The 18458-nt window shown below is 43.6% G+C and overlaps 2 protein-coding genes across 4 annotated transcripts in view; both read left to right on the forward strand.

The window, feature by feature from the left end:
* The window catches only part of LOC143429400 (uncharacterized), a 381903-nt gene that overhangs the window by 296473 nt on the left and 66972 nt on the right, over nucleotides 1–18458 (forward strand). The gene's annotated exons all lie outside the window — the stretch shown is intronic.
* LOC143428891 (dexamethasone-induced Ras-related protein 1) overlaps nucleotides 355–18458 on the forward strand; it is a 44827-nt gene continuing 26723 nt past the window's right edge. For both annotated transcript variants that reach the window (XM_076904152.1, XM_076904151.1), the window contains exon 1: nucleotides 355–959. Coding sequence is in view for 1 of the 2 variants with exons in the window: in XM_076904151.1 (XP_076760266.1) it covers nucleotides 901–959 (59 nt within the window). In the remaining variant the exon portion in view is untranslated. The remainder of the gene's footprint in view (nucleotides 960–18458) is intronic.

Consider the following 18458-nt stretch of genomic DNA (forward strand, 5'->3'; position numbering starts at 1 on the left):
TGTACACCGTTCTCCGTAACGTAGACGAAAGTGGCTGAACGGGGGTGGAAAAGAGAGAGGAGTGGAGGCATAGCAGCGAGAGGCAGCCAAGAGAGACAGCGAGGGTGAAAGGGTGTACGGAGATGGACATAGGTAGGAAGGAGTAGGAGCAACAGGAAGAAGGGAAGGCATCTGGGGAAATAGCTGAACAGAGAGGAAGAAACGGCGAACGAAAGAGCGCTATACGGGCAACGAGTAAAGAGAGGCGAAATGTGGACGAATCGAAAGGGAAACCAAAGAGACGAGGAATGTAAGAAGCTGAGGGTGAGAGAGTAGAAAAGGGATGCTCGAGTAAAATAGAAGTACCGTGGGAAATAGAGTGGAAGGGGTTGTAGAAAAGGAGAGGGGTTGATGATGAAGGATGTGGAGGGGAAAGAGAGAGATAGAGCGAGAAAGTAGAGGGACCTCCGCGCGATACGGACCACCCCTCGATGGTTTGCCAGTGGTTCAGTCAGCGCTTCGCACCGGCGTCGCTTCTCTGCTGCTCGGCGATTCGTCTCGGTCACAGTCTCGTGTAAGATATTCGCGTGGCTGGTGTCTCGAGATCAATGAGAGAACGACGCGTGTTCCACGAGAGCAACAGCGAAGAGGTCTTCGCAGGTGCGACCGTGTCGGAAGGTCGACGGTATCGTCCCGGATAAAGTGCTTCCTTCGTCTGTTCTGGTTGAACGGCTGGCGGGCCAGGAGGTAAAAAAGTTGCCGCTCGTTCGTCGATGTCGCCTCGTCTCGCGGGTGTTCGAAAAAGTGATACGCACGGTGTCTGGTGATAGAAGCGGGGCTGAAGGACCACGTAAGATTCGAAGGAAAAGAAAGGCGAACGTAACTAGGACCTGAACGGGTCCTTCACGGTAAAACCTGTGCATGTCTCGCACCTCGCTCCGAAGCTTTTCATCTTACGAAGCTCTGCCTACATCCCTGAGGTAAGCATTGCACGGTGAAAGCCTTTTCGAATTTCTTCTCCGATATCGACGGTAGTTCGTACTTTGTTCAACGGTACCTCTATTCTATTCCTATCCTCTCCGAGGATGCATAGAGCCACGTAAAATTTTCGCACGTACCAAGACTACTTTCGAGGGGTGGATCGTACGGTTAGAACGATTTAGAATTCTTACTCTATCGCGGTCCACTTACGCGACGCTGCGAAGGTGCATTTTAATTGAACCGTGCGCGTTCCATCGGATACTGCTATTGGTATACGTTACCGGAGGGTTCTTCGACCCATCGGAGAACCAATTATAGTCTTCGTCGGACCGAGCGTCCCTTTACCGAATGCCTGACCGTAAATTCGGTATTTCGCGCCACTAGACCGTTTATCTTAATTATTCGTGGTCGACAAATTTCGCTGCAAGCTACGGTCCTCGCGTCTCGCATCGGCACAGCTCGAGCGTATGCATTAAAACGGGGCATGAATTTTCGATACGCCGTCTAATACAGGGACACTTGGACGATTGCAGCTTAACTTTCCAACAACGTTCATTGATCGCGCGTCCCGTTCCTATCTGATCGCTGTGTCGACCGATCATTACGGACACGATCAGCACCTGACCCGGTCGCGTGTGTTTCCACAGCCGGAATCAAGATACGATCGTGGCTATTTGCGTTACGGCGTGTGGAGTGTTAATTTCCATCGACAATTTTTCTCGAAAGATTTCAAAGGGAGCTCTGACACCGCTAAGTAGAATTCGCCATGAAACAATGGTTCTTTGATATTCACGACCGACAACTTCTCGCACTCCCTTAGCTATCGTCGACATCGAATTATTTAAGTTTCACAAGAACAGCGGAACGTTTGCGCGACGCGTGTCAGACTTGCTGGACACTGATCTAAACAGCCGATGGTTATTCTCGCGTTGCCGCGTTTCTTATCGCACGCCGCGGCGATGTTCACGGGCACAATGCACAAGTTCGGCAAAGCGACTCGTAAAACGAAGTTGGACAGCGGCCAAGCCGGGCCCCGGCGTGCACGTAGAACCCATGCACGCCACCAGAAACAGCTGTTAACCCGACTTGTTGCACCGTCGAACAAACGGAGTCGCGCTGCACTCGACTCCTTGTTATTCACCAAGCTGCCGCGTATCTTCGCCACGTGCGCCCTTTCCCCAATTTCGATCCTCTCTTTTTCTCAAGTTTATCTTTAGAAAAGGAACTTCTATTCTTTTCCTTAACGAGTTTACGCAAACAGCTTGCTATCATCGTAATTAGTAACAGGATAATCACGAATACGGTAAATGCTTGTAAACATACCATACCGTCTCGCTCGGCTCCGATACTGTTTGCATAGAAATTGATAGCGATTATAGTCTTTGAGTACAACAGCATTATCCACTCTGGTGCACGTTGTCCTTCTCGCATGGAAATAATCTCATGGCAAACATTTGAAAAAGAGTTATGAATTTCCTGATGAACAATTCCTTTTATACTGATTCACAAACCGACGAGCTTGGGATTACGTTGTTGCTGTCACAAATGTAAAAGAAGAAGTAAGAGTGGAACTGAAACATTTGTGTATTCGTTTTGTCTCTGATGGACAGTAAGTAACCACCTTTAAGGAGATTACGTTACTCGGCAAGATTCCTTGCTGGCTCGTGTAACATAGAAATACGGCTACCTACCGGAAACCCCATCCTACCACACCCACCCTTCGCGATATCGAACCTTCGTAATCACCCGATCGACGTTTCTCTTCACTGTTAATAACGCGTGTTCTGGTCCTCTGCACTTTTCTCCGCTCATTTTTTAATCCTCCGATGAAAAACGAAATAAAAACAGCTTCTAGATCGAAGCGGCGTTAATTGAAAGCCAGAAATACACTTTCACGGTGTTCAGACTGTTCGCGAGATTTCCAAGTTTCCCGGGACACGTACGCGATCTCCAGCACGTTGTAGCAGAGATCAGAGGATTTACGATTGTTCGACAATCTCTGCATCGCATCGTGTAGATCATTTAACCAATTTCTTGAGATAAATTTCTGTTTTTTTTTTTTGTTATTAATATGGTAACAGGCAATAACGTCACCTGGCACACTTAAGAAACCCCGTACTTAGTGTAATAATAGCGATACTTCGGGTTAAAGCTGATTGTATCTCATCAACTATGTAAGTAATTTTATCGACCATGCTTATCAGAACTGTTCGGTTAATCTTAAGCCGCAGAATATAGCGTAAACTTCACGACACCAGCTGCGAAACCGCCCTGTACACGTCTCAAATTCCCCAAAACTTGAGGTCGCAATCGACGTAAGTGGATCTTGGGCAGGAAAATGTTCGATAAATTACACCGACTCGAGTAACCGAAGTTCACCACGACCTGAAACTTCAGTGTTCGGCGGTTCGTGCGGATTTTATTGAATTCTCGCCGGTTACGAAGCTTTCCGCCATGGCAAAACTACGTGGCAATCGTTCAACATTAACGAAAACACTTGAGAACGTCACGACAATCATTCGAACGTCTTCGTTACGTCGATAAAGTCGAACATCTTACTTGCTCTTCGTGACCTTTTTTTTAAATCGATCGTTAACTCTCGCTCGGAATCGGCTGCGTTTAGATTTGATTGGTACCTCTCTCTCTCTCTCTTTCTCAAACTAGAGAAATATCAAAAATGAAAGACCATGGAAGTTTCTTTTAAACATCAACAACTTTTTCGCATTTCAACAATTTTCTCCGCGTGATTCAACAGCTGCTTATGTATCATTAAGAATTAAACGAAGCACTCTGGACCTAAAATTTTTCATCTTCAACGGTCCATAAATTATGATCCGAACCAATTTCGAAGGGGAGAGACCCCAGGGTCGTATATATTTCTCAATCTCGAGTTAGTAGTTCTCAGCTCAACTTGGACAAAAGCTTCGTGCACGTACATCAACATTCTCCGAGGCAAGTCGGCCTTTATTCGTTCTTCGTCGGTCCTAGCACCTGAGAAAATCGCCAAATCGCACGAAAGGTCGTAACTCAAAGACCATGAACTCGTTCCACCGATTCCGCGTATCGATCGAATCATATACACGTGTTCATTATATTTTAACATAATACAGATCGCAACGCGAGCAGGACTTCGTCTCCAATCTCTCTTCCTGTTTGATTTAACTCGATTCGTCGTCGTGTCCAGTCGTGCATCCCCGATAGCGTGTCTTCCGGCGTAGGACGACTCGGACGACGTTCCTCGGGAAAGGGATCCGACGGACTATCAAAAGAAATTCCACGCGATGACAGAACACGGATTTTCCTAGCAATAGTAGATCGTGACATCGAATTTCTCACCATTGGTGGGGCTGATCCACTTGGTTCTCTGTATTGGCACCACGCGTGACGATGTACCCGTGCAGTGCGAATTCCCGGTTCGAATGACAATCGTTCAATGGCTGGTGACATTTATTCCTTCGAGAAGACGACGATTACCCCGCCTGCTTTGACGCGCCTGAACTTCTGTCACTCGTTACTCGAGCTGAGTTCGTTCGTCCTAGCGAGCAAAGATGTAAGAAATTCCCAGAGGACTCCTTTTGCTGGAGACCGTGCTTCCGGCCTTTCTTGTCGTTCACGAGGAAGTTTTAATGACCTTGCGCCTTTGACAATGCGTATCCAGCAGAAATTCTTCAGAGTTTTTTCGTTACGGAAATTTTTGCTCCTCTTTCGCGTTTGTACGTTAACTCGCAGGACGTGCACCAGTAACGTTAGAAATACCGAGATCAATTCCACGAAATTCTCTAATCATCCCTTTATAACGTTATAATACGCGACGCTAAGCTTCGATCAGCGACCGTGAATTTTCCAACTGCAATTTCATCGTCCATTTAAATATACGCAGCCGTTCCTCTGTTCGCTGGTAATTAGCTCTCGTCAAACGCGGCCCATTATGTTTCTCGTTGTCGTCAAAGTTTGCCCCGAGTGCGCGCGGGCCTGCATTTAAAAAGTCGCGTCCCGTTAAATCGAGTTTAATTATTGGAATCGAATTGGCCGCGCGTGACAAACCATCTCATCGTCATTAGCGTCGATCGTACACTCGTATCTGTATACGCGATTATGCGAGTACGATTTTCAACCGCTAATTATCGTATTCAGTTCGTCGGCCTGTTTTATCGTCTTCGATGAATCTGCTCGAGCTATTGGTACACTCTCTGTTCGTTACAATGATCGATTAAAGAACGTCTTTGTTCGTTTCGCATTGAAGCCGTTAAAAGGATGGCATAAATTCATGTTCGTTCGTACGAACGGGATTATTCGAAGCCAACTAGTCCACGATCGAAGCGAATGTAACGAGAGGAACGAACGAAAATTGCCAATAGTTCGACTCATCCGCTAGAGATGGGAAGTTTCATGACGTTTCGATACGATGATTCGAAACGCCCTCTTTCGCAAATGGATCTCTTTCGAACATGCGCGGGGATCGTGGACACAGCCGTTGTGCGGTGGATGTGGTTGTTTAATCGCAATTGCCAATCAATCGGAACAATTACGTGCTTAATTACCAAAACCTGTACACCGACGGACGACCCCCGCCGTTCGCCAATCGATCCAATTTTTTTCTGTTAATTCGTGCGAGTTAACATCGGTTAATCTTATCAATCAGCCATTTTCTTCGAGTCAACGAAATTGAAATCAATATGTTTTATTAATAAAAATAGAAAGCGTCCGACGAACTCGCACACATCGTTTCACCCTTTCCTCGCGCGTTACAAGTCAGAGGCAGTAACGTCCTGGAAAGCTCGAACATCTATCGCTGTTGTCAATCGAATCTTTATATTGAAAGGGACAACGACTTCGCATTACGAGGGGCGAAGAGTGTGTCGCTTCGAAAGATGGACCAAATAAAGATCTCCTCGAGGAGAGAGAATCTCTTCATTCCGCGTGACAGAATTGTTGGACAGTTTCGAGAAAATTATTGAAAGGTTTCGCGGCAGGTTGAGATAACCGTACGGTAAAACGGAAGAAATAAAGAAAAAAGTGAATGCGTTAGCGAAGACCGTACGATCTCGGGAGAAATTTTTAATATGATATCCTACACCGGCTCGGCGTGGATCCAGTTAAAGTTTCTCCAGGGTAATACAGCTTCTTTCTATCTTCTAGAAACCGAGAACGGTTCTCGTTGAACCGCACCCTCCGATTTTCAGTTTGATTTACATCGAAACCCCTCCGCCGCCTCGTCGAAGTTCAATCTTCGAATGGATCGCGTTTCGAAGTATTGAATAGCTTTGAGCAGAGAATCTGCACGAAGATCGAAACTGTAACTAAATTCTGGCTGGGTGTAAATTGATCTAAGCGGATCTGTCGCTTGCTTCGCTGGTATTGTCGCAAACAATCGTGATACATGCGAGTACGCGTGTAAGTTACGCTGCAAATATATCTCGATACTCGAAATTCGCAGCTCGGCTTCCATTTTATCGACATCGAAACGAACGAGACATTTATCTCCGATCTGACGAGAAATAAGTTTAACTTTTTGATTTATCACGTTAAGATGATTCAACAACAGCACGTCGTCGATGCATCGATCAATTCCACTACTATTACTGATAGAACGCTGTGCAATTCGTAAAATACCTGTATTGGGTGCTTCGTCAAATAGACAAGAAAGATAAAAAGGATTGATCGAGATACGAAACCGATTACCTCCGTACTAAATTGTTTTGCCTTTGTGCTGCCGCTACGGAACTATTCCGTGGTAATAGGCACCTCAAAGGGTTAACCCTTAATTACTAACTTCGGGTCAAGCAAGCCGATACAAATTCCACCTTGTTATTAGTACACCGTGCGTCGTAAGTGCCAATATGGAACTGAGTAACGCCAGTGGTTGAGATTTAACTACTCGGTATACGACGACGAAGGGGTTGATTAAAGAAAGTAAATGTTATTTTAAAATCGAAATATTTTCGTGAAAGAAATGGTCGATCCTCGACGTCAAATTACGTCTTCTGATAATTAAAAGAAAGACGTGTAACATTTTAAATCGTATTGCATCTCTGGAGCGATGTTGTACACTTCGGAACGAAAAGCGTACGCTGCACCAGAGACATTCGACGCGAAGGGGTTGACAGGCTTTAATTGGTCGTTATATCGTTAACATTTCGAAACGACGCCGTTTTTTCGTGCCTCTCGTCGTTCGAACGAAATAATTCCTTCGCGCTACAAATCTCGGCGCCGAGAACAACCCTCCGCGCGTTATCCCCCAATTCCCACGTAGCCTACCGAAATCTTGACTCCTATCCATCTCCACGCGATCTTTCCCTCGAAATCACGTTTCGTTTACGGCGAGTTAAAGGCGCTATAGGATCGATAACGTCCGGATTCGGACGGGCACGGGCGGGCGCGCGCAAACAAAAAAAATGGTCAAAGGAACGGCGTGGCACGCTCTTTTATAGATCTCCGTGCACGCGACAGAATACAGAGAGCAAGTAGGGACAATTCGAGCGGACTGCATCGAGTATGCACGGCTCTTTGAGCGAGCGTAAATGAAAATAGGAACAGGGTGAGCATTCGACCTCGAGAGAGGAGGCTTTTAATTAAGCCGCGGCCCACTCGTCGAATTAACCGCGTCGAACATTTCTGTTCACGGGCTCTTTAATAAAAACCGTCATCCTATTAATTACCACGGTTAAAAACCGAGATAAAAATAACAAACACTTGGCGTTTCGTTTGCAAATGATCGGTGGTCAACCGAATTGCCTGGATCTCGAATAACTGCTTATTTTCGATTTTTACAAATCGAATCTGTCAAATTTTTTTTAACTTCAGAGACATTTTTAACTTCACTCGCGAGCGTAACAAACAACTACAAATAAGTAAAGTGAATTCGTTAGTGGCGAGGTTTGAAAGGTACGCAAGAAATGGAAAATCCTTTTCTCTCGTCCGTCTTTCTTCGCTCTATTCAATTTATTAACCGGTTCTGACTCGTCTCTTCGCCGACGCGCTCTAATAAATCGGCTAGCATCGGAGGTCGTTACTTAAATCGAAGAGCGACGGGGTTCGCGAAGAAGAAGGGCGATTCGCGGACGGAGAGGAACGTCACCACGAGGCAATAGGGTTATACGTTCGCTCTTCCAGTAAAGAAAAAAGATACTCAGCGGTGAATACAGACGGTACGACTTTGGTTATAGTCCGAGTGAAAAACTGTAGCGCTATTTACACTGAACTCCACCGATCGATTACCACGGATGATTAAGGGTGAACTGTTCAAAACTCGAAGGATTAGCATCACTCTTTGCCACTGTCTAAGTGTATTCGACACATTTTACGACTCTTTTTTACATTGTCATGTACTAAAACGTATCGATTTGTCCTAAAAAAAAAATAAAATGATAGATAGTTAAGATAATTCATGCAATTCTTATAAAAGTTTAGTTACAACAGAAATATGTTCGAGTGGATAGAATTAGATGAAGTAATAATGAATCTGAGATTAAATCCTGAAGCAACAAAAACGTTACTTCCTTTTTCGAACTGTACGCCATCGAGTTTTGGTACGCAATTTTGGCGAACGCGTGCTACTTTTCGGAATTGACTCGCCCGTCAAACTTATCCATCCGAGTTATCGAGAATGGACGAGCCCGTAAATTTCGCTCCGGGAATTAACCATCAGCCCGTTCTGCATCTCGAGCTCGGCGAATTACGAGTTTCCACGGAACTTACGCGAAACAGACATAGATACATTCCGCCTGGTCGAGCGCGAGTTTTCTCGTAAATGACCGGTGATTCCCACGAGGGCGTCTACTTCCGCCTGAAAACGAACTTCTCGCGGCGAACAAATTACCCCTGGCCGAAACCTCTGTGACTCTACTAGCCGCGAATTTTACTAAGTTTAAATCAATTCTGGCTTGTTGCATTCGAAGGATCGTGGTTTCCCTCGCGGATGAATTTCGAAAAACAAATCTCTTCTGCTTCTTCTTTCCGTTACACGGGAAAGTCTGTACCATTAAGCAAAGTCACGCGTCGTTATTCGCAATTCCCAGCCAATTGCTTCCCCGTTCTTCGACACAGTTACAGAGAGAGGGAGAAATATATAAATCCCGGTCAATTAGTGTTAAAGTTAACGACTTCCCCCGGGCTTTCCAGGCTATTAAACCGTGTTAAATATACACCTCGATCGATCGTAGTTTTTATTTATAGGGGAAGTTTTATGTCGTGCAACTGGTGTCTAAGGAACCGGTCGTTGTTACCGTCGGGTCAATAACCATGGAAATGTAAAAAACGAAATTTTATTCCGAGATCGATCAGGAAAATCAGTTGGAATTATATTAGACTCCTGGTCTTAATAATCAAGCGAGACTGCCGTTCCTTTTTTCAATATTCTTGTAGAAAACTTTCGTAGGAAGGTAAAGTACCGCGATGAACTTGGTCGAAGATTGCAGGTTCGCTCTAGAGCTGACGCAGATACCCGTGAGTTAGCGTAACTTAAATTTGTGATGTTCAAACAATTTGTAAAATGCGTATCGAATAGACTATTTCAATATTAAATATACATTAATAACAGTCCCCTGTCATTTAATATTCTATTTCTCGTCGTTGGGCTACGCCCGAGATAAGTTACGTTCATAAGCTTCCCGGTTGCCCAGAAAAAGGATCTCGAAAGAAGCCCCTGGATCGTCAGAGAGGAATTATCGTGCTCCTTTAAGATATACTGTTAATTACGAAACGAGCAACCGGTTCCGGATGTGCGCAGCCTAGCGTCTTAATAAGTTGTTGACTGAACTTCACCGACTAGCTGATAAACCCGGGTGTAAAGCGAGTGATAAAGAGCTTGGCGTAGTCAACCGGCTATTAAACAGTAAAAGACTCGGGCATTAGCTAGCCCAGGATCCGATGTACCGTGAAACATGTAAACGCGGAGGCACGAGTTATCGAACAACCGTTTGACAACCTATAAAGCGTATAGAAATACGAGAGTTTTCGACGGACATGCTTTTCCAACAGGAGAAAACGGCAGAGAGATTTTTATAACTCTTTTACACACAGGAGCTCGAGAAATTCGATGCACCCGCAGGCTGATAATATTAAAGTTCGTTTTGTATTTTTGTAAACGGGATACGTTTAATTTGGTATTCGACCGGAAGATCGAACTCGACCTTTGCACTGGGTAGTTGGTCATTATGGATATCCGATGAGCACGCGTGGTCCTCGTCCAATTAGCGATAAGAGTACCAGCATTCGTACAATTTATTCAACAAGTACGAGGAAATTGTCGACGTTAATGTTAATGCATATCGGTACTTATCCTCATATCCTATGAATATACCCTCAGCTAACGCGATTGATCGATAATTCGAGGATGTCGTGAATTATTCAAAATTCATCAAGACTTTTTTTTTACGCAAACGATACCAGCATCTACTTACTTTATCCTCTACGTTATTACTTAATTATCTAATATTAAGATCAAAAGCTACCAGTTCCAAATACAAATCGTAATCTCTCAATTTAACTGTCCGACGCAGACCATTTCACGTGACGTTATAATTCATAACGACGTTATATTTTAATCTACAATTTAATGTAAACGCTAACTAAATGCTCCACTTTTGCACGATGTATCTCAACGATATCCATCCTTTCCACGCAGACAACTTTCCCAGGCTTCGAGGTGCCATTCGTTGACAGCTCGATCGCCTTGAAACGACCATCGTCGACGATTAAAAGTACAAATAACTCGCACCGTAACGTTTATGAAACAGATAAAACCCCCTGTGCTGAACGATACGGCTCGTCATCCAACCGGAACGTAGAAATTTATCCAAAGATACGGCCAGTCGTGACGCTATAAGGGTAGTTCGGGCTGCATCGTTCCTCCGCCTGATTCTGGCGGCATTGGAAGGAACGGCCCCAGGCGAAAGGGTTCGGTCTAGGATTAAATAGGGTGGAGTAATCGTCGCTGGCGTAATTATATACTCGTGACGGAGTCTCATCTCGTGCAATAAAACGCGTTTATCTTCCTCTCGCCGAGTGGATTACGAAAAACTAATTCGACGGATTAACTTCATTTCCGCACGCCACGAATTAACCACGGGCATTACGGACGATGATATTTCGATTGGATAATTTCAATCAATAAATCGTGGGATGCACAGCGTTTTTCTTAAATCAATTACTGTTAATTGTACTTCATTTTAAATTACCAAAGCGATTTTTGCATTTGCATTCTTCTATTTTTAATTGTAAGACGCGTCAAGTAACTTAAATTGTTATTCGATGTATCAAAGACGGTTCGCTAATGTTAAAACAATCTTGTTTAAAGAAAACTGAAAGCAGAGCGAACGACCTAAATTGAAAGTTGACTAAGAACTTTAATTGAATGATCATTTTCATTTCCTACTGTTTTTAATTACTCGTGTTATTTGACCAAAAGGAATCATAATTTCGCTTCTATCGCTCTACCTTACAAATTCAATCTGTAAAACTGTTTTTATTACAAATAATATGTCCAATATAACTGTGTCACGAGAGATGAACAAGGTTCCTGTCGAATGCAAATTGTATTAAATAACAGCAACACCAGCAAATGGAACTGAACCGCGTTGAATCCGCTTACAGAGATTATAGTGCGTAACTCTGGGTGACATGATAGTTTGACTGGACTGCAAAAATTTCGGGTAGATTGATAACCTCGATAGGACAATTGCCACCGTTTTGCAAGCTGCTCGGTCTGAATACATTGATTTTCGATTCCACCCTAGAACTCTTGTTTACAGCTTCGCGCGACCAAGTATGGGCATTTCTAAAAATTCAACTCGATCATAGAAGTCTCCTTTCAAGGAAAACGCCCCGCCACAGAGATTCAAGGAGCGTCATAAAAAGCAACGGAAACTGGAACAGAACTGAAATATTCAAAGGATGGAATCGCTCTTTTTGCAAGCGAAATTTAAAAAATTAGTGGAACAACCTACACCGTATTAATAACAATCGCACAATAATATGACCCGAGGTTTTACGTTAATATTTTTCAAAATTTCCTTGTTATTCTATTACTCCCCTGATATTGATATTCTGTTATACTAACACAAGCCATGCTATTTATACTGTAATCAATAACCACCAGCAAACAAAATTCCAATAATGAAGGATTAACTCGTACCATTTCCCCAAATATATTCCTCCAATAAACCGTACATCTGCACCACAGGTAATTGAAACTAATTCTAATACAATTACACCGTCGAATCCCCCCTTTCGATCTATCGACGCAAAGAAACATCGAGCACACCGGTAGGTACACCAGCCTCGTTCCTGAAGCGTGGAGCACTGTGAACAGCGAGCACCATTCACGAAGAGGTTGCAAAGTTTCGCTTACTTACAGAACTCTCGAGGATCGGACGAATTTCCGACGAAACGTCGGGTGAAATCAAACGAGGCTGAAACACAACGAAGAAGAAATCTTTCTCGCGCGGATCGAGTATCACGAAGCAGCCGCGCGCGCGTTAAAATCCTCCTTGCTATTATAATCCGATTGCCGATATTGTGAACGTGGCATCGTTCTCCTGCACCCATCTCGACTCTCTGTGCATAAGGTGTTAACGCAAGAACAGTTTTTCCGACACACAGCTGTGTCGTGTCGACAACCCGTGCACCGTTCGAGCGTATCGTTGCCGAGGATCGATAACTCGAGCTCCTTTTATTTATTACTCGCTTTTCACGTTGTAACACGGTCTACCGGTGTGCAGTCGATGGAAATGCGATTCTGACCTTTCTCATTTTCCCTGTTTTCAATCGCCAACAATATCCCCTCTGATGGCTGCAAACAGGAGGAACGATAGCTTCGCTAACAGAAACACGCGGTCGATCAGGAGGAGAAGAGGCCGTCAGTAGATCGAGCCTGGTGTAGTCAGACGACCCGAGTCGCGTGCAATGGCTAGGCGATGGAATCCCAGCCTGTTTCGTTCGCAATACCGGCGACTCCCGCAGAAGACGAGGGTCATGGGGTAAAGTCCCTTTCCCGCGGAGAATCGCCGACACCTGAATCGCCGGGTAAACTCACTCCGACCCACGTACCGGGGTCGTAAAGCCTCCAGCCATAGCCAACGGGTGGTACTCGACTATGGCCCCCGAGGGAATCGCAAAAGGGAGAAGTTAGTCTAACCGGACCTAACCAAACTATGAAAGGGATATTCAAAAAGGTGTTTTCATATTTTACTTCTGGAACGATGCGAATTTCATATGAGACGGTAGGGTGGCGTAGCGATTGAGAATTTCTATACGATTTTTGCCGCTTGTCGTATTGTAATCGAGATTCACCACGAGGTACGATGGCTTTTTTATTTTAATTTTGGTTATTTTCGTTTACTTTCGTCCCCCGGCAAGTGTTTTTTTATTTTTTTTTTTTTTTTTTCTTATGTAAAAGAATTTATGAGTGGAGATCGATTTTTTTGCCAGTTTGTTGGTTCTTCTATAATCCGAGATGAAGGGGTGGGTTGATGATATGTCAAGATCGAGGGCGTGTTTCAGAAAGTACCCAGACGAGGGTAAGATGAACGGTATCGGAGAGACGAGCAAGGTTGAAGAGGATGTTAGAGTTTCGGTGAAGAAAATCAATAAGCAGACTCTTGCAGGACATTTCAAGGATACGTTTTTTCTACTCGTAGATCGTTGGGTATTTTTAGGAGGAGTTCGAGGGGATCTCTCGCGCGAGGTCGTCCACGGTAATAAACACATGACGAAACCTTAATTTTCTCAAAACTTCGAACGTAATTGTCCCAGAAAAACATCGGAAGGGGGACGTATCAAGAGTAACGAAAGTATTACAAGGTTTTCGTACAACTCCACCCCCACAGAGGAACATATTACGATGCCAGGAGGTTCATAAGCGTGTAGTAATTTTGAAAGCAGCTCTCTCTTTCTCTCTCCCTTCGTACGACTTTCAACAGGAATTCTGGAAGAAGCAATGCTTTCTTCCTTTCGTCATTATTACTGCTTCTCCCATTATTACTCTTCGTACTACTACGCACACGTATACAGTAGTAACTATAATGTGAACGAAGATGCTTCCTAAAAAACAGATGTTTCCCGTTATAATGTCAATACTCAAAGTATCTTTGATTAATTAACAAGCTTCTGAATCTCTCCAAACGTGCGAATATTATGTATAATTACAACGCAATAATAACAATGAAAATTGACGGCATTTCATTAATGATTGCCAACCGAAACTAACGTCGTAACGTAAAACGATCGCCAATTCGTTAAAATAAAAATAGTTCATTTTTAATATCTGGTTATTCAAAATTTATGCAAACATCGAGAAATGGTACAGCGTAACGCACGTTTGAAAGGCATTAAATTGCAATCCCAGGTCATTAGTGTCAGAAGGATTAAACCGTGCGATCTCTTCCTTGTAAATTAATAAACTACGCTGGATGCTACAACTGGCGCGTATTCCGGCGTGAAACAACGTTACAGTTATAATTAATACTTATTAATAACTCGCGGTTCTTTAACTGTACTTCAGTTTGGCCGAAATTCCGGTAATTAATCGTGGAGAGTGAAACATTTCGGCGAAGGAATCGAGCATGTCACCGGCAACGTTCCTGTTGACGTCCATGCATAATGTGCTCGCAAATCGTGCTGCTTTTTGATTTCAATTTAACTTTACATGTATTATAGGTATCCGTTTTATCTATTTTCAGATTCGCTTGTACGATATTCATAAATTCAAATTGTCAATGACCTAAATTGTTAATAATTACATTTCATGTCGGCGGTTATTGTTGTAATCGTTTAAACACTTTGCGTGACTAGTAAAATTCAAAATTTCGCCTTAGAAGATGAATATTTCTTACGCATTAATGACATATTTTCATGATAGTCATGTGTTCGTCGAATAAAGCCAAACAAACTTTGAGCAAATACGATGTAATGGTAGATGCGTACATCGTTTATAATGACTTCAAATCACGTTTTACGAGTGAAAGAAGTAAGAGTAAGGTGAGGTATGTGCAATGCGGAAAAGTTGAAATTGGATCTGCCAGGGATATATTCTCAAGAAGTAGAGAAATTCAAGATTAGACGAGGGAAAATTCACAAGTGTCGAACTTGCTTCCAACGAAATTAGGCGCAACTTTGTCGAGAATCGCTGTAACGTGGAACTTTCAATTATTTCTCAATCGTACTTACAATGGAATCGCGTACTTAAAATGGATAATCGATACATTTAACGCGTATTCCTTTTAACGGCTACGTCCATTAAAAATTCAGTCTCTAATCTCTAAAGTTTGTCGGATGCTAATGAAACTTTTAGGCGAGATAAGCACGCACGACGGGAATTAATCGCCGCGCCGTTAACGCAATCAAAAGAGCCGTTTAACTTATAGGAATAACGGAACCAAGGATCTACAGGGGATCACATCGGTGCTACGAACTTGCGTCAAAGTAGCGGGAGAAAACTTCCGGCTGTTAACAAAGTTATAAGTCACCGGGTGAAAGTTGCGAAGCCAATTTCACGGCGGCTCGAACAGTTTCCAGTGGTCGCGGCTATGCCTGTTTTAAATTACCGCCAGCAAATTATTTTCTCTCTGTTCCGAGTCCGCATCGTGTGAGAAACCCTTCCACAAGAACCAGACTTCGGCACTCGCCTATTCCAAAGTTCCGTATTCTACGAAATCTTTAGCAACGTAGCTAATCTCGCAAAATTCACATCCAAGTCGCACAAGTCAATATCAAAGCTCCGAGATAATAACAAGTCCAATTTTTACCATTTTTCGACATTGAAATATGATATATCACGCGATAGTTTTTTGTTTTTCAGAAGGGTAGAAACCAGAGACGCGAAACTGAAAGCTGAATAATGATTCGCGTCGGTGTTATTGCGTATCTGCTCCCCTTTCGTTTCAATCGTACGCCCTATATTTCAACATCCCAGAAGCACCGCGTGCTTCGCGAACGAAAAATTATTGTGGGGGATTAATTAAGGTATCGTTTCATGCCCGAGAAGATTGATGACGAGCGTTTGGGAAATTTCGCCGGCTAAACGGAAACGCACGGTTCCCGTCAAATGCTCGCGAAAACGCGGAATGGACGATTCCATTTCATTGGATGACGTCGTGCAACTCGATAGAACGTCCTGCTTTAAACGAACCGTGTCGAATCGCCAGAGAATCGAACGGTTCTTTTGTAGACATTTTTAACTAGATCGCCCACGGTGATACGGTTAATCGATGCAACAATTAAATCAACGAGCATCCGTGACCCAAGAAATTTCTTCGGGAGATCGAGACAGAGACTGAACGTCGTTTATTGCGTTCCTCGATATTTCTCCTTGAAGCTTAACACCCTGCTCGATGCCTGCGCCTTTAAATCGCTTTCTTCGATCGTAACGAGCTGTTTGTCTTCCGCGCGATGAAAATTAAACGAGTCTCTCATGCGTTACTTCTCTCGCAAATAAAACATATGAAATATCGTATGCAAATGCTTTGGATTACCGCTGCAGTTCTGTCATGCGTAGCGAACGCTATTCTTTCGACTGGTCAACAGTCGAACAGTTCGTAATACCGTAGAGGAATATAATTCAAAAATATCCAATATTTGAAGAAAACCGTATTTCAAGAACAAAGCGTTTCGTGCAAGCGAGTTGTCATCGCAAAGGCTGATTTAACGCTTGTTCCCAGCGATTCGAGTGTGAATACAAACGGTAATGGCTAGCCTTTGACAGCATCCTCATTCGTAGACCGAGTGGTTCCAACGCGATTGGTAACTGCTTGAAAGTCTACCGCTCGTTATCTCTTATCAGAATCACGTCCTGCAAATGGATATTCGAGGGAATTTCCAACGATTTAACAACTTGGCCTGGATGCATTGCGCGACTTGGCGATCTGTCGAATAGGGCGGAGGTTTTCTTCGTTCTGTGGTTTTCTTCGTACCTATAACTTCGTAACCATGTGACTCTAACATCCGTCTGATTAGTGTCTATCCCTTCAAATCCTTAGAATTCCCTAATTATTATTATTACCATATAATATTACCTAATAATTTCCGTCACGACTGAGCGTCATTCAGTATTCAACGTCCCACCTTTCTCTTATTTATCATCTTTTTCCGTTCCCCTGCATTTCCTGGAAACGTTCGCTTTTCTCGTCCGCGCATCCATCCTTTTCTATCTCAGCTTTTCTTGCCCTTTTCCCACGCGTTTTTAAGGAGCGACATTTTCGCCCTCGTGACAATCAAAAGGTTACAACCGTCAAGCAAAGCGTACAAAGTCGCGGCGGTAGCATCGTCCCACAAGCCTTGGTTACTATAGTCATCGTTATCGTTATTGTTACTGTTATCGTTATTGTTTAGCCGCGATTGTCGTTTCATCGTCGACGTGTTATATGTATTAAAATTGAGCGCAGAAAAACGCGCGTCGCACTTTCATTTTATCCACACGCTTCAGCTCTGTATCTAAATGTAACTGTACCATCTTACCACACTTGCTTCGATGCATCAGCTTTTATAAATCTGACGAGAAGGTCGAGGAATTTGATTAACGAGAAATGGAAATGGATGGAAATCGTTGTGCCTGACTCTAGTAGATATCAGGCTAGATTGTTTGCAGAGTGTCTTCCCGTTGCATCTGGTAGACGGCATTGTTGGTCGAGACAATTACAGAGAAATGCGGGGAGATAGAGAACTCTGAGTGCAAGGATCATATCAGCTCATTGAGCGGAAAATGGGATAGAAGAAGGCCGAGAAAAGGCGCGGCGTAAACGAACAATCGCGTTCGTTAGCCTGGGAAAATGGGACGCGCAGTTGGTTGCTTTTGTCCAAATTTCATAACACCAAATGGACGGATCCACGAGATCCCTTCAAGTATTGTTTCCTGACGTTAGAACGAAAATAGCAGAGGAACGAAATACTGCTCTGCCGTTTACGCCCAAGAAGGTAAAAACTTTCGAAATTCCGTCGACAACCATTTATACGATAATACCATTTTCATCCGTTTCACCGCTACTTTCCAAAATATGATGGCAAAAGCATCCGGGCGAGCTGTTTGCTCGACACTTGGCCCTTGTTACTCGCTGGCAAATTTCATTGGCCAGCATTGAATTTCCATAGGAACGCTATCCTTGCGCCAGGAACACCCGAAAACTGGGCTGACTCGTCAGGATCCGAAGAGAACGCGTGCTGCTGGGCTAGCGTGGAAACTTTTCGAAACGTGTCGTCCGAACGTTTCCCTTTCGCGACACGGTTGAAATATAATTAATTCGTGGAAGCGTATAACGATTACAGGAACCTGGTTATCGCGCCGCGCGAGTGTTTTCTGCGAGCTGCCTAATTGAAGTGCCTGGCTACGTAATACGGATGGGGTTGGAAATTACAAATGCAGGCAAATTAAAAAACGCAACCAAATTTAAAATTTGCCGACGAGATAGAAATTTGTAAGATAAAACCGTACGACAAACAATGAATAGTGATTAATCTTGTCACAAATTATTAATGTAAAAGAGATCATTAATAATGAAGAGAATGAG

This window comes from Xylocopa sonorina, chromosome 11 (assembly GCF_050948175.1).
Source record: "Xylocopa sonorina isolate GNS202 chromosome 11, iyXylSono1_principal, whole genome shotgun sequence".
NCBI classification, from domain to species: Eukaryota; Metazoa; Arthropoda; class Insecta; order Hymenoptera; family Apidae; genus Xylocopa; species Xylocopa sonorina.